A 23,036-nucleotide genomic window follows, 5' to 3' on the forward strand; every position below is an offset into this window, starting at 1 on the left:
AAAACACGGGGATGTCAATTCTGTCAGAAAACACTCAGTCGAAAGGAAAATAAATATTGATGTAACTAAAGAGTGTAATCGGTACTTTGTGAAATGTATTAATTTTCGACAAACTGTCTCAACCAACAGTACGTTTTAATCATATAGATACTATGCACCGGCTGTGATAAACGGGACACATAGAATAGAGATTGAGAATGTGTTGCTCATTAATTCAGATAGACAGGAAAAGATTATGAAAATACAAAACGTGAGTGAGGGCATAATAACTTGATTTGCGAAATTATTTGCAGTATAAATGTGCACCATGCAGCCTGCGTGGGTTTCCTCCGGGTGCTCCAGTTTCCTCCCACAGTCCAAAGATGTGCGGGTTAGGTTGATTGGCCATGCTAAGAAATTGCCCCTTAGTGTCCAGGGATGCGTGGGTTAGAGGGATTACTGGGTATAATATGTAGGGGGATATGGGGATAGGGCCTGGGTGGGATTGTGATCGGTGCAGACTCGATGGGCCGAAGGGCCTCTTTCCGCACTGTAGGCTTCCATGATTCTCTGATTCTATGATAAATGACAGTTATAACTATCTAAAACAACTCCTCTGTTGGTGTTCACTTGTTCATGTTGAGCGTTGCGTTGTGTTATTTTAGTAACGACCTTGAACTCTCACAGGCTAAATAATTGCTTCTGTTTATCAGTGCGGGCGCGCCCTCTGCTGATCACTGACTGGAACTTCCAGTCTGGGGTTTTTGTCCGGGGTTCGCTGTATCTCTGCACCAGTGTGGGCTTCATGGCACAGAAATACACGGCGCTGTCAGAAAGAAGAGTTCCGGCGATGTTTAAAAGGACCGTTTTGTTTCCTTTGTGCAAAACAGCAGAGAATCTATCCGGAGAATTTTCAGACGCGCCTCCCGTGCCATATATCGTCAATAAATGTTTCGGAGCTTCCCCGGGAGACTGAATGTACCAGAAGAGAGTCGGAGCGCCAGCTGTCGAGTAACGGCAGTGCAGTGTTGTGGTCTGTCGATCCTGAACCGTTAATTCAGGGGGATCTTGGAACACTTCATCTTTGCCACTGGTTCCTGCAACAAATTGCAGAATCCATTAAATATCTGGTGGAGAACGCTGGAAACAGACAGTGACTACTTAAACACAAACTCACCGGAAATCAAAACCAACAGTATTAGTAAAGAACATTGGGAGAACATGCTTCCTGCCACCGTATTCCACAAAGTCAGCAGAATTGTAAAATGATTTCAACTCTTGTACTCTGATGTGAAGAAGTAATTTTATATTATGAGCAGTCCTCATTTATTGGGAGTCTAAGAGGCGTTACCCAATGACAGGATTGGCTTGTTGCGCAGTGTTGTCAAGGACTGGCCACTGAACAACATTTGTTGTAGCCCAATGACTTTGACTGACTGTTTCTCTGTTTGCTCCTGCCTGTCTTTCTCTGCGCCTCCGGTTCTCTGTTCGCCTCAATGTCCATCCTGCACTCTCAATATTTTGTCCACTAGTGTCTGTCCCCTCTCTCCCTCAACCGCTTTCCAGGGAAGTGTAGAATGAAGACCATGCAATTTCTCCCGGTCTCCCATTTCAATAAATTCTCCAAGTCCCATTAGGGGACAGCTGATAGACAAAATATCATAACGACAAGTCTGAGAAAAGTTTAAAATTGAAGCAGGTACAATGAAATCCGGCAGCCTGTCAGATAAATGTGGGTTAGGAGTGAAATTTACATCTTTTCGATGTGTGGAGAGAGCTTTATTAAGAGTTCGAATCTTATCAGTATTGCTGTGGTTTCAAATTTTGTAACACTTGCATACTTTCACAGGAAGGCCTGGGACATTCAAAACAGGTATAGCAATTAATTGATGAGGATTCAAACTGACGGTCGTATTAGTTCCGTACTTGGGTCCACCTGAATTTAAGTATATTATAATAAGAATAAGGAATAGAAAGAAGTACAGCAGCATAATCCTGCAATAAGATCCTTCAGTAATCTGAGAATTCACTGATCTCGCAAGAAGAGGCCATTTACCTTAGATCACCACCAGAGGGAGCTCCCTCGCCGTGTTTTTGTGTTTACTGTATCAGGAACGGATCCCATAACACATGGAAATGTTAGAGAGACATAATCCAACAGAACAGAATGAACTCCTGGATTATACAGAGAAATGATACAGAGCAGTAGTGCAGGAGAAAACTGATTTAACTGCTAGATTATAAGGTGAAATATTACAGAGCAGAAATCTAGGCAAACTGGATTAATTCCTGGATTACACACGATGTGTCCAGAATAGTAATCCAGGAGAACTGGATTAATTGTTAAAATACATTGCAATATCTTACTGGGCAAATAGAGATGCTAAATTTGCTGACAACACAAAGATAGGTAGGAAAATAAGTGGTGAAGTGGATGTAAGGAGACGATAAAGGGAAATAAATTGCTCATAACATCTAAATGGTGTGGGATCACAACATTCTGAGGTACAGAGGGATTGGGCTGTCCTAGGGCACAAATTGAAAGGAGCTAATGTACAGGTACTGTAATTAAGCAGAAATGTCAGAAAATGTTATCATTTACGACGAAGTAGTCCATTGTATAATATGAAGAGTGTGTTTTCGTTGTACAGGGCATTGGTGAGACCACACCTGGGGTATTATGTGTAATACTTAACTGCTTATCGAAAGAAAGATCGTAATGCGTCAGAAAAAGTTTAGAATAGGGTTGCTACTGGGTATGTCTATCTGTATAAGCGGAAAGAATCGTGATTTTTGGTTTATATCCATTTGAGTTTCGAAAATTCAGAGATAATATAATTGAAACCTTTAAAACACTAAGGGGTATTAACGGTGTGGATGTGGAGATCATTGTTCCTCGTGTCCGTGTTGTAGCTGCTCTGGATATTTCTGGGTCCTTATATTTCTCAGCGTGTATATATCTGGACTCTTGGCTCTCCATCTGTTCGAATGCGCTTGTCCACGGGAGGGCGCTCGCTGATCGCTTATCAAACACCAGAGTGGCCTTCTTCAGAGAGCGACTATTTGCAGATATAAAAATTGGCGGGGGAAATAAATCCCAGCCAGTCGCATTACACCTTGCTGATTCTTTCAATTTCTCACATTCCAGGTCTGGTACAGAGATCATCGTTTCTATTCCTGGAGCTCAGACTGGAACGTGGAGGGGGGCAGAAATGTTCCAAATTCTGTTTTTTGCACTGATCACAGGTCAGTGATGTTGACACAGATTGAAAAGTATTTTGCAAACCTTGTGTAATTTCCCTTTCCCAACTCTGTGTGATTATTGTTTTCCTCTGACTCTTAACCCACTATGCGTCAGCTGTTTATTTTCAGAGATGAGTAATGGAGACTCAATGTCTCACTCAGGATCAGAGGGTGAATATTCAGCAATACCCTGCAGTTACTCTGTGCCGAGTTCAGCTGTACAACACGGCCCGTTCTGGGATCGCCAGTATCCGCATCAAGCTCCTCAACATCTGCTCAAAGCCGATAGTTACAGATTTACCGATACGGATCCCGGCTTTGGACACTTCAGCGGGAATCTCAACCAGAGACAAAGCTCTTTTCACTTGTCTATGAAAGATTTGAAGATGATAAACAGCACCGTGTATAACTGTGCACTGAGACCCACAGTGAATGAGGCTCCCATGAGCCCCATGCAAAAACTGCCGCAGTTCAAAAATCGAGGCTTCGGGATCAGGGAAAATGAGTCGGATATATGAAAATGCACAGAAAATGAAGGAGACAATACAGCCCTCGGCTGGACGATACTCCCCTGCTGAATTCAGCCATTATCAATGATGTGAAATGTCACATTTGCCGTCGTATTATTCCCAGATCAAACCCAATCCCATCCGCACAAATCTGCAGATTACCCCGGGTGACTAACTTCCTTAATCTGTATTTAGAAAAATCTTAGCTGCCTATCTGTGAGCCAACGCACTTTAAAAGTGATCTATTATCAAATGCAGCTTCAGGATTGTCCCATTTTAAAGTCCGTGGAGCAGAAATAATGACTGATTGAAATCAGGCCTTCACTATTTGAAAATGATATTCTTGCTATGGAGGGGTTACAGAGAGGGTTTACGATGTTGATTCCTGGGATGGCAGGTCTGACATATGAGGACAGAATAAATCCATTAGGATTATATTCACTGAAGTTTCAAAGAGTGAGAGGGGATGTAGAGAAACTTATCAAATTCTGACAGGGTTAGACAGGGTACATTCGGAAGAATGTTCCCAATGGTAGGGGAGTCCAGAACCACAGGTCATCTTTTGAAGATAAAGGGTAAACTGAGGTGAAGGGACATTTCTTCACACAGAACTTTTGCAGCACTTCCCATAGTCCATGCGTTTAAAAGGTCTCTCTGCAGTGTGAACTAGTTGGTGTCTGAACAGATGTGATGAATTAGTGAATCCTTTCCCACATTCAGTGCAAATGAATGGCCTCTCCCCTCTGTGAACAAGCTGGTGTCTCAGCAGTTTGGTTGAATTTGTGAAGCTCTTCCCAAACTCAGTGCAGGTAAATGGCCTCTCCCCAGTGTGAACGAGCTGGTGTCTCAGCAGTTTGGTTGAATTTGCAAAGCTCTTCCCACATTTGGTGCAGGTTAATGGCCTCTCCCCATTGTGAATGCACCAATGAGTTTGCAGCATAACTGAGTAACTGAATCCCTTCCCACAGTGCTTACATTTCCACAGTTTCTCCATGATGTGGGTGTCCTTGTGTCTCTCCAAGTTCTACAATCAGATGAAACCTCATTCACACACACTAATCCCATTTTTGAGTAATTGGTTAGAACATAAGAACATAAGAAATAGGAGCAGGAGTAGGCCATCTAGCCCTTCAAGCCTGCCCCGCCATTCAATAAGATCATGGCTGATCTGTCGTGGCTCAGTTCCACTTTCCCGCCCTCTCCCCATAACCCTTAATCCCCTCTCTTATCAAAAACCCATCAACCCGCTTCTTAAAAATATTTAGCGAGGCAGCCTCCACCACTTCAACGGGCAGAGAATTCCAGAGATTCACCACCCTTTGAGTGAAGAAGTTCCTCCTCAACTCTGTTCTAAACCGCCCCCCTTTTATCTTGAGGCTGTGCCCCCAAGTCCTACTGTCTTTTTTGAGCGGGAAGAGTCTCTCCACCTCTATCCTATCCATCCCATTCATCATCTTATACGTCTCAATGAGATCTCCCCTCATTCTTCTAAACTCTAACGAGTACAAGCCCAGTTTATTCAGCCTCTCCTCATAGCTCAACCCCCTCAACTCCGGTATCAGCCTAGTAAACCTCCTCTGCACTCATCCTTCTGCAGACTCTCCACACCCTCCGCACAATTTGCCGTTCCCCCAATCTTGGTGTCATCAGCAAATTTCGACACCCTACACTCGGTTCCGTCCTCCAGATCATCTATATAAATGGTAAAAAGCTGAGGCCCCAGCACCGACCCCTGGGGCACTCCACTAGTCACCATCCGCCAATCCGAATAGCACCCATTGACCCCCACTCTCTGCCTCCTATTTGACAACCAATCCTCTATCCACGCTAATACCCTACCCCCAACTCCATGTCCCTCAACATTCTGCAATAACCTCTTGTGAGGCACTTTGTCAAACGCCTTCTGAAAATCTAGAAAGACCACATCCACCGGCTCTCCTTTATCCACCGCCCTAGACACATCCTCATAGAACTCCAGTAAATTTGTCAGACACGACTTCCCTTTAATGAAACCGTGCTGCGTCTGCTCTATCAAGCAATTCCCTTCAAGGTGCCTCGCAATTTCCTCCTTAATGACAGATTCTAACATAATCTTGATATCTTGGATAATCTTGAATGCTATGGTGTTTCACATGCTCTTCTAAATGCTTCTCATATAATGTGAGGATTCCTGCCTCTTTCAAGACAGTGAGTTCCAGATTCCCACCACCCTCTGAGTGAAAGTTGTTTCCTTCATTCCACTCTAAATCTCCTGCCCCTTCACTTAAATCTATCCCCCTGGTTATTGACCCTTCTACTAAGGGAAAAGTTCCTTCCAATTTACCTGATCTATGTTCCTGATAATCTTGTACACCTCAGTCAGGTCGCCTCTCAGCCTTCTCTGCTCCAGGGAAAGCAATCCCCACCTAACCAGCCTCTCTTCATAGTTGAAATGGTCCAGCCCAGGCAACATCCTGGTGAATCTCCTCTGCACTCTCTCTGGTGCAATCACATCCTTCCTATAGTGTTCAAAACAGAACAGCACACAGGATCCGAGTTGTGGCCTAACAACTGTTTTATACAGAGCCATCATAACCACCTTATCTCCCTGTCCTACTGCCTTCAGTGATAATTGGGAATGCTCCGCACTATCCCTCTGGTCTCTGTATTCCCTAGCCTTGTCCTCCTCCCAAAATTCATTACTTCATACTTTTCAGGGTTAAATTCCATTTGCCACTGTTCCTCCCATCTGACCAGTCTGTTTCTTTGACCCTGTAATATAAGGTTGTCTTCCTCACTATTTACCATACCACCAATCACAATCTGTTCAATTCTATCACACTACCGTCCCTGCTTTCTGTACCTACATTGTCCTTCCACACAGTGAACATTCATACAAAATACTCATTTAATACTTCAAATACATCTTCTGGCTCCACGTCCAGGTTGCTGAATGGGCAATTGATTCCTAACCTACCAACTTACTTTTTCCCTGATTACGTTCTTACCCTTAAAATATTTAGAAAACATCTTGTTGTTTCTTTCCTTCTCTGTCACCTCTCTGACTCATCAATAAGACATTGGGATTCAGAGGGTTGATGCAGTTTGATAGACATGTTGTCTCCATTCTGAACAATGGGGAACAAGCTCCTCGCACTCATTGACAATCTTGCCCCTTACAAAGATGGCGATCATCCATGCGCACCGCCGCACATTGCCCTCAATAAAGATGGAGGTCGTTAACTCATGGGCCGATCTCAGGGATCTTTGACCCGCTCGATGCAAATGGGGTAACCGGATAATTTTGGGGGGAGTTTACAAATCGCACAACTGTTTATGAAACCCTCCCGTCCATTCGCCGGTTCCATTCTACCCACCGATCGGCGATTTTCCGCTTACAAATTACAGATCCTAGGTAATAAGCAATCGCTGTCGCCATTACACGCACTGCGCATGCTTCAGTCGGAGCCCCTCTTTCACCCTGATTGGTTGGAGGACCAGCTGCTCCACTGAAGTCCTCCAGGTCCGCCCCCTCCTCCTATTGGTCCGGAGCTGCTGTCAATCACTCTCACTGGGGCCTTGTGATCTGGGACATGCGCACTCCAGCTGATGAGGCTGGACACTCGGTCTGAATGTGGAGCATGCGCAATTCCTTTGTTCGCCTGGGGAGCGAGAGTCCTTTGTCCCGGAGAAGCGGAGTCAGCGTTAGGCGGTGGCTGGGAGGGTCTGGAAACACTTTGTGGATCCGCAAACCCTTCAGAATCATTGTCAGCTCCCTGGTTTGCAGCTGCGGGGCTTCTCCCTCCCGGGAACAGGCCCAGGTTAACGGCCCCATCCTGGCTCAGCCTCTGGAGGATGGTTCACATCAGAGGATGGGGGAGGGGGACAATAAATAAGAGGTTACACTTTGGCCTCAAATCAATGAGGACTCTGATCTCTGGGAAGGAAGGAAACCCTGGGAGGTGGGCGGGGAGGATTCACAAACACCCGCTGGAGGCCCCAACATCCCCAATAAGAAACTCCCTGTAGTGACCAGGAGAGAAAATAATTGATTGGTTTTTATTTTCACTCTTTACAAAAGAGAACTGAACCCAGGCAGAACAGAGGGTGGGAGAAAAGATTTGTGAAGATATTTCACACTGGGTTTGCCAAGCTGAGCAACTCGCTCAAAGAAAATGAAAGGACATCCTTCATGAGTCTGTTGGAACAGGTGAGCAGTATTGTGTGCGGTGCTGCTGGAAATGTGTGGGTGGGCAGGGGCTGGTTGGCAGCCAGAACAGTTGGAAGAGGGTGCTGCACAGATCCATCTTACACCCATATGCCATACAGCACCCATACGCCATGCAGCTTGGGACACTGGACTCGAACACGCGACAGTCCATTGAAATATGAGATGGTTGGCCAATGTGGGAGTTGGTTGCAGGACAGGGAGGAGGGAAAGTGTGCAGGATGAGGATTTACTGCTTTACTGTTCCACAGAAAGTAGAAATGTCTTCTGAATTTTGATCCTGTCTGACAATGATGATGTTTCTAAACTCCTTTTACAGGATATTTGAAATATACACACATTAACTGATTCAACCTGGAGAGACACGAGGACATCTGCACCATAGAGAACCCATGGAAATGTGGGGACTGTGGGAAGGAATTCAGTTCTCCATCCCAGCTGGAAGCACATCAGCGCAGTCACACTGGGAAGACTCTGTTCATCTGCACCGCGTGTGGGAAGAGTTTTAGTCGAATGTTCAACCTTCGCACTCATCAGCGACTTCACACTGGGGAGCGGCCATTCACCTGCTCTGTGTGTATGAAGGGATTCAGCAATTCATCTCACCTGCTGAAACACAAGCGTGCTCACACTGGGGAAAGGCCTTTCACCTGCTCTGTGTGTGGGAAGGGATTCACAAACTCATCTGATCTCCTGATACACCAGCGAGTTCACACCGTGGAGAAGCCATTCACCTGCTCCATATGTGGGAACAGATTCACTCAGTCACAAAACCTAATGAGACACCAGCGAGTTCACAAGTCTTCTGGAGGCAGATTCCCCAGTTATTGAACAGGTAATCACATCCTGCACTGACCAGAAAATAATTGATTGATTTTTATTTTCACTCTTTTGTGTTTCTGCTGCTGTTAATAACTGCTGTAACCAGCTTGAGTTAACAATTCAGGTATTTGTTCAAGTTCAGATAGACTAATGGATCAATCAGGACCTAATTGAATAACACGGCAGACTTGAAGGGCTGAATAACCTATTCCATTTCCTGAGTAGTCTCTCCACAGGGCTCTCCTACTCTTTAACTCTGCTCCATCCCTGGTTCCTGGTGAAGTGTCTTCTATCCAGTTAAGAGCAAAGAAAAGTACAGCACAGGAACAGGCTTTCCATTTATCAGCTGGTGTTTCATTCAGCTGTGGTGTGTTTGTGCTGTTAATAACCCTATAACCAGCTGGAGTTAACTGTTCAGGTATTTGTTCTTCAAGTTCAGAAAGACGCCAGGTCAGCCAGAGTCTAACTGAATGACAGAACAGACTCAAAAGGCTGAATGAGTGACTCCATTTCCTGTGTTGCTCCCCCCCGCGACCCCCCCCCCCCCCCCCCAGGCCTCTCCCACTCTCTAACTCTGCTCCACTGCTGGTTTCTAGTGAAATGTCTTCCCCCCCAGTTCTCCTATCACTTTCCATTCATCAGCTGGTGTTTGAGCCCAAGTTTATTGGGAACAGGAGGGAATCATTTATCCCCCTTGAGCCTGTTCTCTTACTGACTGCAGTCACGGCTGGTCTGTGTCCAGACTCCATTTACCTAGATATTATTTTAATCCTGACTTCCCCAGTCTGTTACAATGTGATTTAAAACTAACTTTCATTTAGATCAGACCTTTAATGTAGGAGAGCGTCCCAAGGTGAATCTCAGAAACATCAACTGACAGAATTGGACAGAACATAACACTGAGAAACACTATGGAAGGATGTGATTGTACTAGAAAGAGTGCAGGGGAGAGCCACCAACATGTTGCCTGGGCTGGAGTGTTGGGAAGGCGACTTATTATCGAAATGGGGAGAGACTTCGGGATGCTCCAGTGCAGAAGGATCTGGGTGTCCTCATTCACCAGTCACAGAAAACTAGCAGGCAGGTACAGCAGATTATAAAGAAAGTGAGTGGAATGTTGTCATCCAGACTTGAAACATTGACAGAGGTGAAAGACCTAATGGACCGAATGGCCTACTCCTAATTCTTGAGGTGAAATATGTCACTGTGGTTGTGAACATTCATGTTCAGCCTCAGACTATTACCAGGGAGAGAGATGGAGTTGGTGGCTGGGGAGTAAAATTTGTAGCAAAGACTGAACCCAATGGCTTCAGTCTTCCCAATATATAAAATATCTGTTCATCCAGTACTGATGTCAGACAGTCAGGACAATGTGTTTAACGTCTTTTTAAAAAGTTTGTTTATTCATGTCACGAGTAGGCTGATATTAACATTGCAATGAAGTTACTGTGAAAATCCCTAAATGTGCGAGACTTGAAGGTGAATTTAGAGATGTTCATACACACTTGTGATCCTGGTTCTTCCAGTTGGTGGAAGTTGAGGGTTTGGGAGATTCTGTCAAAGCTGCAGCTGAGTTATAGATGTGTAAAATTCCTCTCCCGCCATCACCAGCACCTCCCCCTGCACAACCTCACCTCTTGCGTTGCCCTCCATTCTCTCCCACTGTCTTGTACTCTCCTTATGTAGAGGCCTGAGTCTGTCCAGACCCAGACAGGGTGGTACGTTCCCTTCCCTGAAGGACATTAGTGAATCAGTTGGGTTTTTATGATAATCCAGCACTGTTCATAGTCACTTTTTCCTAGTGTCAGACAAATTACCAGGTTCATTCAGCTCAATTTCACAAGCTGCCTTTGTGTTTTTGTGGGTTCTCTCTAACTCCTGTTTTTTTGTTTTAAATCAATTTCACAGGGTTTTAGAAGAGGTGGATTTGCAGTCGGGAAACTGAAACCAAACATCATATCAGGAGCTGACAGAGGCGTGTAATTTATCGTAACCTGAATATCATTGAATTTTAAACATGGAAAGAGAAAGCACTGTTCACAGTGAGGAGAAACCATACACGTGTTGTGTTTGTGGACGAGGCTTCAGTCGATCATCTGGCCTGTTGAGACACAAGCGCAGTCACAGTGGGGAGAAGCTGTGGAAATGTGGGGATTGTGGGAAGGCATTTAGTTACCCATCTGACCTGGAAACTCATCGACGCAGTCACACTGGGGAGAGACCGTTCACCTGCCCTCAGTGTGGGAAGGGTTTCACTCAGTCATCCAGTCTGTTAAAACACCAGCGAGATCACACTGGGGAGAGACCATTCACATGTTCTGATTGTGGGAAGGGATTCACTCAGTTATCCAATCTGTTAGGACACCAACGTGGTCACACTGGGGAAAGGCCATTCACCTGCTCTGTGTGTTGGAAGGGATTCACTCAGTCATCCCACCTGATGATACATCAGCGAGTTCACACTGGGGAGAGATCATTTACCTGCTCCGATTGTGGGAATGGATTCATTCAGTTATCTGATCTGCTGAAACACCAGCGAATCCACACTGGGGAGAAACCATTTACCTGCTGTGTGTGTGGGAAGGGATTCACTCAGTCATCTCACCTACGGAAACATCAGCGAGTTCACACTAATGAGAGACCTTTTAAATGCCTGAACTGTGAGAAGTGCTTTAAAAGTTCTGTGGAACTGACATCCCATCAGCGGGTTCACTCTGACCAGAGACCATTTAAATGCCTGGATTGTGGGAAGTGCTTTAAAAGTTCTGGGGAACTGGTGACCCATCAACGTGTTCACACTGACGAGAGACCGTTCAGATGCTCTCACTGTGGGACTGGATTCAGGAAATCATCTCAGCTCACTGTACACCAGAGAATTCACACTGGGGAGAGGCCGCTCACCTGCTCTGAGTGTGGGAAGGGATTCAATCATTCATCCAATCTGCTGAAACACCGGCGCATTCACACCGGGGAGAAACCGTTCTCCTGCTCTGTGTGTGGGAGGGGATTCACTCAGTCATCCCATCTGCTGAGACACCAACGAGGCCACAAGTAACGATAGTGATTGGGTTTTAATAACCTGAATATCATTCACTGGAGTCTGGTTCTGCTGATGTTAATAAACACCAGCCCACTTACAGGTGTAAATATTCTGGATAAGAGTCAAATAAATCAGCTTTGTGTTAAACACAGTGTGTTGCGTCTTTTGAATATCACTAACAGAAGTTAATTCCTTTTGAAGGGTTCTCCCTCTCCCCATCTCCTCCATCCTCACCTCCAATAAGTGTGAGGAGCTCCATCGCAGTTTATTTTTTTACAGGACTGTAGCTGTGAGACAGGATCCACAGCAGCTGTCCCCTTGAATGAACTTATTGGAAATGCCAAGAGCACCCTTGCTTTTAGAACATAACATAAGAACATAAAAAATAGGAGCAGGAGTAGGCCAACTAGCCCTTCGAGCCTGCCCCGCCATTCAATAAGATCATGGCTGATCTGTCTTGGCTCAGCTCCACATTCCCGCCCTCTCCCCACAACCCTTAATCCCCTCGCTTATCAAAAACCCATCAACCCGCGTCTTAAAAATATTTAGCGAGGCAGCCTCCACCACTTCAACGGGCAGAGAATTCCAGAGATTCACCACCCTTTGAGTGAAGAAGTTCCTCCTCAACTCCGTTCTAAACTGCCCCCCCTTTATCTTGAGGCTGTGCCCCCTAGTCCTACTATCCTTTCTGAGCGGGAAGAGTCTCTCCACCTCTATCCTATCCATCGCATTCATCATCTTATACGTCTCAATGAGATCTCCCCTCATTCTTCTAAACTCTAACGTGTACAAGCCTAATTTATTCAGCCTCTCCTCATAGCTCAACCCCCTCAACTCTGGCATCAGCCTAGTAAACCTCCTCTGCACTCCCTCCAAGGCCAAAATATCCTTGCGTAAGTACGGCGCCCAAAACTGCACACAGTGCTCCAGCTGCGGCCTCACCAATGCCCTATACAGTCGCAGCAAGACCTCCCTACTTTTATATTCAATCCCCCTCGCGATGAAGGCCAGCATCCCATTCGCCTTCCTGACCACCTGCTGCACCTGCAGGCTGGGTTTTTGCGACTCATGCACAAGGACCCCGAGGTCCCTCTGCACCGTCACCTGATGCAGTTTTTCTCCACGTAAGTAATAATCCTTCCTACCATTCTTCCTACCAAAGTGGACCACCTCGCACTTGCCAACATTAAATTCTTTTCTCGGTTCCCATCCCCTTCCCTCCCTCCCTCCCTGGCAGCACTGAGCCTTTCCCAGCGCACATTTCACACTGCCCATTAATCAGCCAGCCAGCATGAAATCACTTTCCAAGACCGATTGCCAGGGCTGATTGGACCCGCTTCCAGGCACTCCCATGTGAGTGTGCCCAACGGATGAAAAATTCAGGCCATTGTGTCAGATTTAATAACAGGATGAGTTTGTGACCACATATCCATCCCATCACTGATTCCAAATATTTCAATCTCCACAATGTCCACAATCTCCACCCCACCCCAGCTCATCTGTTACCGTTAGTCTTGATGATTCCAATATATTTCTGAGCAGCCTCTCACATTCACTCCACTCCCCACATCGAAATCTGATGTCATCCAAAACTCTGCCGCCCATCTGCTTTCTCACACCAAATCCTATTTATCCATCTTCCCCCACTCCTGCCTTGCTTACTGACCTACATGGGCTTTAAGCCAAGTCATGCCTCGATTTTAAAATTCACATCCTTATTTTCGAATTTCTCCATGACTTTATCCTTCCTGATCTCAGTAATCCCCAATTTCACAATTCTCTGAAATCATAGAATCCCTTCAGTGCAGAAGGAGGCCATCTGACCCATCAAGTTTGCACTGTTAACAATCCCATGCAAGCCTTATCCTTGTAACCTCACACAATCCCCCTGACACACAGAGGCAGTCCCATCCAGTCCTGTCCCATAACCCCAAGTATTTACCCTGCTAATTCCTCTAATGTACACATCTTGAGACACTAAAGGGCAATTTAGCTTGGCCCCTAGATATCTGCACTCTTCTCATTCTGGCCTCTTGAGCATCCCTGATTTTAATTATTCCACCATTGGTGGCAGGGTCTGGGTACAAATCCCCTCCCAGAACTGTCCACCTCTCTCTCTCCTGATTCAAGATCTGTCTCTCCATTCAGGCTTTTCCCATCTATCCTAATATTGTAGTCTTATCGCTCATAGAATCCCTACAGTGCACAAAAGACTATTTGGCTTCTCGAGTCTGTACCAACATTCTGACAGAATCTTACCCAGAACCTCTCCCGCATCCTATCCCTGCATTTACCATTTCTAATCCATCTAACCTGCACAGCTTGGGACACTAAGGGGCAATTTAGTACGTTCAATCTACCTAACCTGCAAATGGGAGGAAACCGGAGCATCCAAAGGAAACCTACGCAGACGTAGGGAGAACGTGCAAACTCCAGACAGATAGTCACCCAAGGCCTGGTACTGTGAGGCAACAATGGAAACCACTAATGCTTTTTTTTTATTGAACTCCTCTGAAATACCTTGGGATGGTTCCTTTCCCACTATTTTCATTCCAGATCTATCAGAAATGGACTTGCTGCATCTGGAACAAAACTGTTTTCATCACTAAGGCTCCGCTATGATGTAATAGTGGTCACACTGGGGAAAGGCCGTTCACCTGCTCTGTGTGTTGGAAGGGATTCAGTCATCCCACCTGATAATACATCAGCGAGTTCACACTGGGGAGAGATTATTTACCTGCTCTGATTGTGGGAATGGATTCATTCAGTTATCTGATCTGCTGAAACACCAGCGAATCCACACTGGGGAGAAACCATTTACCTGCTGTGTGTGTGGGAAGGGATTCACTCAGTCATCCCACCTACTGAAACATCAGCGAGTTCACACTAATGAGAAACCTTTTAAATGCCTGAACTGTGAGAAGTTTTTTCTCATGTCCCCTCTACCCCTACTGCCACTTATCTTGAATCTGCGTCCCCTGGTCCAAGAAACATCTGCACACACACACTGGTATCCCAAAATAATGGGTCCAAGTGCTGTCTAAGACAGTCCACTCAAATTTTCAAGTGATATTAAGGTGGTCTCTATGTGAAGATGTTTGCTTATCTCTCTCATGGGTTCTCGCTCACTCTCTTTTTTCTGTTTTAAATAAACTTCACAGGGAATTGAAAGAGGTGTATTGCAGTTGGGAATTCCATCCAAGCATCACATCAAAATCTGACAGAGTTGTTAGTTTATCATAACCTGAATATTATTGGATTTTGAACATGGAAGGAAAAAAACTCCATTTACAGTAGAGAGTGGTTCCAATAGTTTCTTCCTTCAGGTAGTAGCCAGACTATCAGATTCAGTTTTGTTTTTACATTCACAAGCAAGAATACAAACATCTCCAAGAGAAAACTATCAATTAATTACTTGTCTCATCTTCACTTTCCTAATTTCCACTAGAATGTACGCGGATATCCAGTTTGTTTGTTCCATTCAACTAACCCCAGAGTGAATTATTCCAATTCCCAATCACTGGTGTGAATTTTTTCCACCTTTGATTCCAAATGGGGCTTCCCATTCTCTCTGTTTCAGGAGACTGCGGAAACTTTACTGTCCAGTTAGACTCTCACATAATGGTGTAATTGAGATCAGAGACAGATGTTCAGACAGTTGTTTCAGTTTGCGGAGGGTAACGCTCAGGATCTCCTGTTCTCAGGAACTTTGTTTTAAATGACAACAAATGGGATGAAATAAAATCTTCAAGAACAGAATCTTTGGATTGAATTGTCACCGTGCTGCCTGATTGTAAAAGGGTGAAGCAAGGGCTCACAAGTGTGCACATTTGTGTCAAATTGATTTTCAGATCAAAAATGAACCTATCACATTTCGATCTTATTTGGCCCCAAAAGTGTTTTTTTTGTCTTTGTTCAAGTGTCTTTCCAAATAACTGTTATAACTCAAGAAAAAAATAAACTGAAAAAAGGTGCCTCTTCAACCTTCTTAGACAATAGAGTTAAAGAGGGTGGACCCTCTCACAGCTGAAGTTGATTTCCAGGGAACCAAACATTTTCACACCTTTTCCAATTGTACAAGTAAATTGTGATTCACTTTCAGGTTTACATTCATTCAGTAATTAGAACATTTCACTTTTCTCAATAAAGGAACTGGCAGCATTTTAGATTCAATACCAATTGTTCACTTCTCTTGTAGCTGGTATGTGGAGATCATGTTCACTACAGATCTTTCAGCACAGAAACCACACTGTGATTCTGGATACACTCAGTCGGCAATGAGCTGAAGTCTTTCAAACATGACTCTAGTGAAGGCCTTCCCAGTGATGTTAAGGAGGGAGATGTCCCTGTGATTGTTGCAATCTCCTCTGTCACTGCTGTTTCTGTATATTGTGAAAATTTTCATGTCACATATCTCCTGTGAACCAGTCTCACACCCAAAAGAGGCGGAGGCTGTGAAGATGTGGCAATGGATGGGACTTTGTGTTTGATCGGTTCAGCTGGAATTCCATCCTTGCTGGGAGCCTTTCTACTTGCTCAGCAATCAATGGCCTTTTCCAGCTCAAATGACGAGGGTTTCTTGTTGACTTCAACCATGACAGGAAACTGCAGGAGAATCAAACAGAGACTGCACGATGTCTGTCTCACAGTATAGCTCATAGGCACAGTGGCACAGTGGTTAGCACTGCTGCCTCACAGCGCAGGGACCCGGGTTTGATTCTCGGCTTGGATCACTGGCTGTGCGGAATCTGCATGTTCGCCCTGTGTCTGCATGAGTTTCCTCCGGGTGCGCCGGTTTCCTCCCACAATGTGAAATTCTCTCAGTGCACAGGTGCCGGAATGTGGCATCTTGGGTATTTTCACAGTAACTTCATTGCACTGTTAACATTTGCCTATTTGTGACAAAAAAATAAACTTTAAAACTTCAAACCAGCAGGACTTCTGTCGGTGAAAACATCACCATCTGCCAATTTCAGGGGCCAAATTTCGTGCCGGTAGCACCACTTTCTTAATCCCATCAAACACAGCAGAGATATTCATTATCATAGGCAGTTTGGAATTACTGGTGTAGGATTGTCCTGTGTTTATTAACAGCGTATCTCCGTTTTCAACACTTCTTTCAACTGATGCAGTGTTCCAGCTATTGGGTTTATATTGTCCATCAGACAGGCTTCGTTTTTTTGCTTCAATGACAGGTGTCATCTCTGCTGAATGGATCTCAAACCAATCTTTGTTGTGGGTCTCACCTTTACCAACATTGCTGCTGCTGTGCCAGAAACAATTGAACTCAGCGACTTCCCAGTTTCATCAATATCACTGCTTATTCTTAAAGTTTTCATGTAAACTTTTACTGTGCCTATATAGTATTTCACTATTTGTTTAGGATCCTTCATAATTTATTTTCATAACAGACGTGAAGATATCAGTCAGAATTATCAGCAAGGATTAATTAGCATTTTCTAACTGGAGTTGTTAATCAGGAATCATTCACACACTGATTTGCATCAAAGATTAGTTTAGGATTGAGGTAAAGTTCATAATTTTATGTTGAACAGGTTCTTGTTGAGGATTCTTGAATTAAGGAGAAAGATCACAGAAGGTGTTTTCAAAAAGGGATATTACAGCTCCAAAAATCAGTGACATCGCCAGAATATTAAACTCCAGCTATTTATACGGATGTTAATATCAGCAAAAATTGAACCAATACTGTCAGGCTATCAATCCTGGCTGTGATTAAAAGCAGAATCCAATCCTTGCAGTCTATTATGAATTTGCTGGTGTCTCAGCAGGCTGGAGGACCTTGTGAATGTCTTTCTACACAAGGAGCAGGTGAAAGGCCTCTCCCCAGAGTGAGTACGTTGGTGAGTCAGAAGGTTGGATGACTGCTTGAAACTCTTTCCACAGGTACTGCAGCTGAATGGATTCTCCTGAGTGTGAATGCGGTGGTGGGACTGGAGGGTGAATAACCGAGCAAATCCCTTCCCACACACCGAGCAGGTGAACGGTCTCTCCCCGGTGTGAAGTCGCTGGTGTCTCACCAGATCGAACGACTGAGAGAATTTCTTCCCACACACGGAGCAGGTGAATGGTCTCTCCCCGGTGTGAGTGCGTTGGTGTGCAGTCAGGGTCGATGACTGTCTGAAACTCTTTCCACAGGAGGTGCAGCTGAATGGTTTCTCCTCAGTGTGAATTCGCTGATGTGTCCAAAGGCCGGATGACCGAGTGAATCTCTCACTGCACACAGAGCAGGTGAACGGCTTCACCCCAGTGTGAATTCGCTGGTGTGTAGCGAGGCTGGATGTGCTGTTGAATCTCTTCCCACAGTAAGTGCAGCTGAAGGGCCTCTCCTCAGTGTGAATTCTCTGGTGTAACATCAGGTAGGTTGTCTTGGTAAATTTCTTCCCACACACAGAACAGACGAATGGCTTCTCCCCGGTGTGACTGCGTCGATGGATTTCCAGCCGGAATAAAGACTTGAATCCTTTACCACAGTCCCCACATTTCCAAGGTTTCTCCATGGTCTGAGTCTCCTCCTGTCCCTCCAGCCTAGAGATCAGTTGAAACCTCGTCCACATACAGAACACGAGTTTGCTCTGTGAATGGTGTGATGTTTTTTCAGGCTGTGTTACTGGTTAAAGTTCTTTCCACAGTCAGTTCATTGGAACAGTTTCACTCAGGTGTTGTGAGTGTGTCTTGGTGTTTCTCCAGTTGCACTGATGTTTAAGATATTTTCCACAGATAAACATTTCTCCTTCCACATTGAAAGATTGATGAATAGTTGAATGACTCAAACCAAAATGTCGTTTTGAGTTTTGCATCTACAAATTTTTCCCTTGTAAGATCTGTAAAAAGAGATGATAAAATTAATCACTGTCAGTCCAGGATAGAAATTCATTTCAAACATTTCTAATTTCTCTGGAACATTCTTTCCTCTCATTCCCCCAAATTTGTAAAACCCCATCCCACTCTCCCTCCTCCCTGGGCCGAAATCCAATCCCACCCCACCATCTCTGCCCTCCCTCCCTCCAGTCTGTCTGCCTTCAGTTCTCTTGCCCCTCTGTGCAAAACCAAGAAGATTGTTTTCTTTCCTGGTCACTGGGACCCTCAAGACCCACCCACTCTCTGGTTCACTGTGACTGTTGGCTGCAGAGACCATTCTATGAGAGGCAGTTTCTGCTTCAAGTGCCACAAATTAAGTGGTTCTCAGGTCTGGTTATGGGTTGTTGTTTTCAGTTTGGCTCTTGTTGTTGCGCTGTTGGAGTGATCATCCTTTATCCTGTGAATGTATCCGATCTAGCAAAGTCACCTCCATTTGTTGAAAACCCATATTCTCAGGAGACAATGAACTGTAGATTTTGCATCAAAGATCAATTTAGGATTGAAGTAAAAATTTCAGTCTTATCACAACCAGATTTCTGTTGAGAGTTCTTGAATTCAGTTGAAAGGTCACAGATGGTGCTTTAAAAAGGGACACTGTAGCTTTGAACGTTAGTGACACCTACAGAATATTAAACTTCAGCCAGTTATAGGTTGTTAATATCAACAGAAACAAACTTAAAATTGTCCAACGATCAATCCTGGATGTAATGAACATTAGCAGAAACAGCAGAATCCAACCTCTCAGTCACATTTGAGGACTAGGCTGCAGGACCGAGTAAATCCCTTCCCACATACAAAGCAAGTAAATGGTCTCTCCCCAGTGTGAACTCGCTGATGTACAAAGAGAGCAGATGAAGACCTGAAACTCTTTCCACAGTCAGAGCAGCTGAATGGCTTCTCCTCAGTGTGAATTTGAGGCTGGCTGACACAGTGAATCCCTTCCCACACACCGAGCAGGTGAATGGTCTCTCCCCAGTGTGAACTCGCTGGTGTTCAATGAGGGGATATGTTTGCTTGGAACTCTTCCCACAGGAGGTGCAGCTAAATGGCTTCTCCCCGGTGTGAACTCTCTAAAGACTCACCAGACTGGATGACTGAGTGAATCCCTGTCCACAGATTGAACAGCTGATAGGCTTCTCCCCAGTGTGAATTCACTGGTGTTCTTCGAGGCTGTGTGAATATCTGAATCTCTTTTCAAAGGAAGTGCAGTTAAACGGCTTCTCCTCAGAGTGAATTCACTGGTGTGTCACCAGGTTGGAGGACTTTGTGAATCCCTTCCCACACATGGAGCAGGTGAATGGCCTCTCCCCAGTGTGAACGCGACGATGTTGACTGAGGTCTGATGAAGATCTGAAACTTTTTCCACAGTGAGTGCAGCTGAACAGCCTCTCCTCAGTGTTAATGTGCTGGTGTAACGTGAGGCCGGTTGGCTGAGTAAATCCTTTTCCACTGACAGAACAGGTGAATGGCTGCTCCCCAGTGTGAATGTGTCAGTCGTTGACCAACAGGGATGAGTAATTGAATCCTTTCCCACAGTCCTCACATTTCCACGGTTTCTCCAAAGCGTCGGCCCCAGTGTGACTGTGTCTATGGTATTCCAGCTGGGATCTATAACTGAATTCCTTCCCACAGTCCTCACATTTCCATGGTTTCTCCATGGTGTCAGTGACCTTGTGTCTCTCCAGGTTGGATGATTAGTTGAAGGCTTGTCCACACTGTGAATGGTGTGATGTTTTATCAGGCTGTGTAACTGGTTAAAGTTCTTTCCACAGTCAGTTCACTGGAACACTCTCACTCAGGTGTGCGTGTGTCTCTTGGTGCTTTTCCAGTAACACTGATGTTTAAAATATTTTCCCTCAGACAGAACAAAGGAACAATTCTCCTGTAAGCCTCAAAGCTGATGATAGTCAGGTCACAATGAACCAACTGACTGTCAGGTGAAGTTTAACAGTAAATTTGGTTAGGGTTAGCCCTAACCCATCTGCATTCATCCTTTCTAATATCCTGTAAAATGAGTCTACAAAAGTCATCATCGTCAGTCCAGGGTAGAAATTCTGAACAGAGAATTTTCGTTTCTCTGGGACATTTTTTCCTCTCTTGTTCCCCCAAATCTGAAAATCCCTGTTCGTCACATTGTCCCTGATCCCTGGGCTCAAATCTAACCCCATCTCACCATTTCTTTCCTCCACTCCCAGTTCCCTCCCTCCCTCTCCTCTGTCTAGGTTCAGTTCTGATGTGGATGTGCCGGCGTTGGACTGGGGTAAACACAGTAAAAAGTCTGACAACACCAGGTTTTAGTCCAACCGATTTATTTGATAGTAAACGCACAAGCTTTCGAGGTTTCCCTCTTCGTCAGGTGAATGGAGAGTTCTGGCCTCGGACAGAGCATATAAAGCACAGACAGTTTAGAGATTACTGATTAGAATGTGAATCTTTACACCTAACCTGCTGTTCAAGTCCTAAAGTGGCTGACAATGTGTGTGGAAGGAGCACTGATCACAGGTTAAAGAGATGTGTATTGTCTCCAGACAGCACAGTGAGTGAGGTTTTGCAAACCCAGGCAAGTCACGGGGGTTACAGATAGTGCAACATGAACCCAAGATCCCTGTTGAGACCGTCCTCATGTGAGTGGACTTAGCACACGACAGCGCAGAGTCGCTGAGCAGAGACTGATAGCCAAGTTCCACACACATGAGGACGGTCTCAACAGGGATCTTGGGTTCATGTTGCACTATTTGTAACCCCCGTGACTTGCCTGGGTTTGCAAAACCTCACTCCTGTGCTGTCTGGAGACAATACACATCTCTTTAACCTGTGATCAGTGCTCCTTCCACACACATTGTCAGCCACTTTAGGACTTGAACAGCAGGTTAGGTGTAAAGATTCACATTCTAATCAGTAATCTGTAAACCGTCTGTGCTTTATATGCTCTGTCCGAGGCCAGAACTCTCCATTCACCTGACGAAGAGGGAAACCTCGAAAGCTTGTGCGTTTACTATCAAATAAATCGGTTGGACTAAAACCTGGTGTTGTCAGACTTTTTACTGGGTTCAGTTCTCCAGCTCCTGTCTGCAGACTGACAATAAAACCAATGGCTCTTATTTGGGGTGTTGGGACCTCCAGCGGGTGTTTGTAAATCCTCTCCCTTACCTCACAATGCCCCAGGGTGATTGACAGCAGATCCAGACCAATAGGAAGAGGCGTCGGGGCTGGAGGACGAGCGATAAAGACTGGTCCTCCAACCAATCAGACTGAATTAAGGGCGGGCCCTCCGCTGCGCATGCGCCTAGCCACACAGTCTCCCGATAAACATGGCAGTGGGGAATCTGGGCCTGTCTCCGGGAAAAGCCCGAGTTGATTTCCCAGGTTCACAACCCGCACCGGAACTTTGTATTCGAGGCTCGGCGCCGACACGGCGTGTTATTGAAGCCTGCAGCTCATCCGCCAGCTCCATCCCTCCCTCATTACCCACCCGCCGGTTTCTGATGCGATGAGAATTTTCACCGCCTCAATCCTGAGTTTCCAGCGGCACTGCGCATGCTCCACATCACAATGGCAGTGCTTGACAGCAGCTGCGGCCCAATAGGAAGAGGGGGCGGGGCTGTTCCTTCAAACAGAGTGAATGGGGGGAATGGCTGTGAATGGCTGGAAGACCGAGCGGAGCGGTTGGTCCTCCAACCAATCGGAGTGAGTGAGGGGCGGGGCTGAAACCGGGTCTATCTCATTGGCTGAAACTCTGCATCATTGTGAAAGCTGCTTTGTGTCGAACTCCAGGAGAAAAACTGGACCTTTCTGTTTGTGACTTTAAACAGATGAGCGGAAAGAAAGGGATCTGAAAAGCAGCAGACACTTCAGGTTATTCTGGGAGAAGTGAGGCCTGTGTAATGTCGGATTTCACACAGCGCAGCTTGTGGTTTCAACCTGGATGATGGATCTGCTAATTGTATAACTCAAATCACTCAATGGGACTCTTAGGAACCACATTGTCTGCTTGGTGGAAACAGTTTGTGCTAAGTTTATGAGAATCAGCACACACAGACACCTAAACACAGATCCACAAACACTCTCACCCTCTGTTACACACACACATCCTCTCCACACAGACACACCGATAGACACATGCACCCACACAGATATATTTCACAATACACAACTCATGTATACACCAGCTCCCACACATACACACACAAGGGACACTTCCTGTCCTTTCCATGGCCAACAGCAGCCCAATGTTGGGCTAAAGTATTAATGTCAGTAAGAGCCAAAAATGAAAAGAAATTCCAGGATAAAATGATGTTCCAAAGGCAATAAGCAATTTTGACCATCCAATTCCACCTCTTTACATGAACCTTAAATC

At 45.3% G+C, this 23,036-nt stretch overlaps 3 protein-coding genes and 1 pseudogene across 3 annotated transcripts in view; 2 read left to right on the plus strand and 2 right to left on the minus strand.

The window, feature by feature from the left end:
- Positions 1-23,036, plus strand: part of LOC145363731 (uncharacterized) — a 469,439-nt gene that overhangs the window by 168,778 nt on the left and 277,625 nt on the right. The gene's annotated exons all lie outside the window — the stretch shown is intronic.
- On the plus strand, positions 7,399-11,815 carry LOC145363673 (uncharacterized). Its single transcript, XM_080218888.1, has 3 exons — positions 7,399-7,920; positions 8,258-8,773; positions 10,669-11,815. Exon 3 carries the CDS (start codon positions 10,778-10,780, stop codon positions 11,813-11,815), a length of 1,038 nt encoding a protein of 345 aa, XP_080075014.1. The 5' UTR covers positions 7,399-7,920; positions 8,258-8,773; positions 10,669-10,777.
- Positions 13,061-22,045, minus strand: LOC145363698 (uncharacterized). Its single transcript, XM_080218924.1, has 2 exons — positions 21,830-22,045; positions 13,061-18,642 (listed from the first exon to the last, which is right to left on the minus strand). The coding sequence occupies exon 2, from the start codon at positions 18,373-18,375 to the stop codon at positions 17,518-17,520; it is 858 nt and encodes a 285-aa protein (XP_080075050.1). The 5' UTR covers positions 18,376-18,642; positions 21,830-22,045; the 3' UTR covers positions 13,061-17,517.
- On the minus strand, positions 19,421-20,166 carry LOC145363588 (uncharacterized; annotated as a pseudogene).

Source organism: Carcharhinus amblyrhynchos, unplaced genomic scaffold, assembly GCF_965287045.1.
Source record: "Carcharhinus amblyrhynchos unplaced genomic scaffold, sCarAmb.v2.hapA scaffold_39, whole genome shotgun sequence".
NCBI lineage: Eukaryota > Metazoa > Chordata > Chondrichthyes > Carcharhiniformes > Carcharhinidae > Carcharhinus > Carcharhinus amblyrhynchos.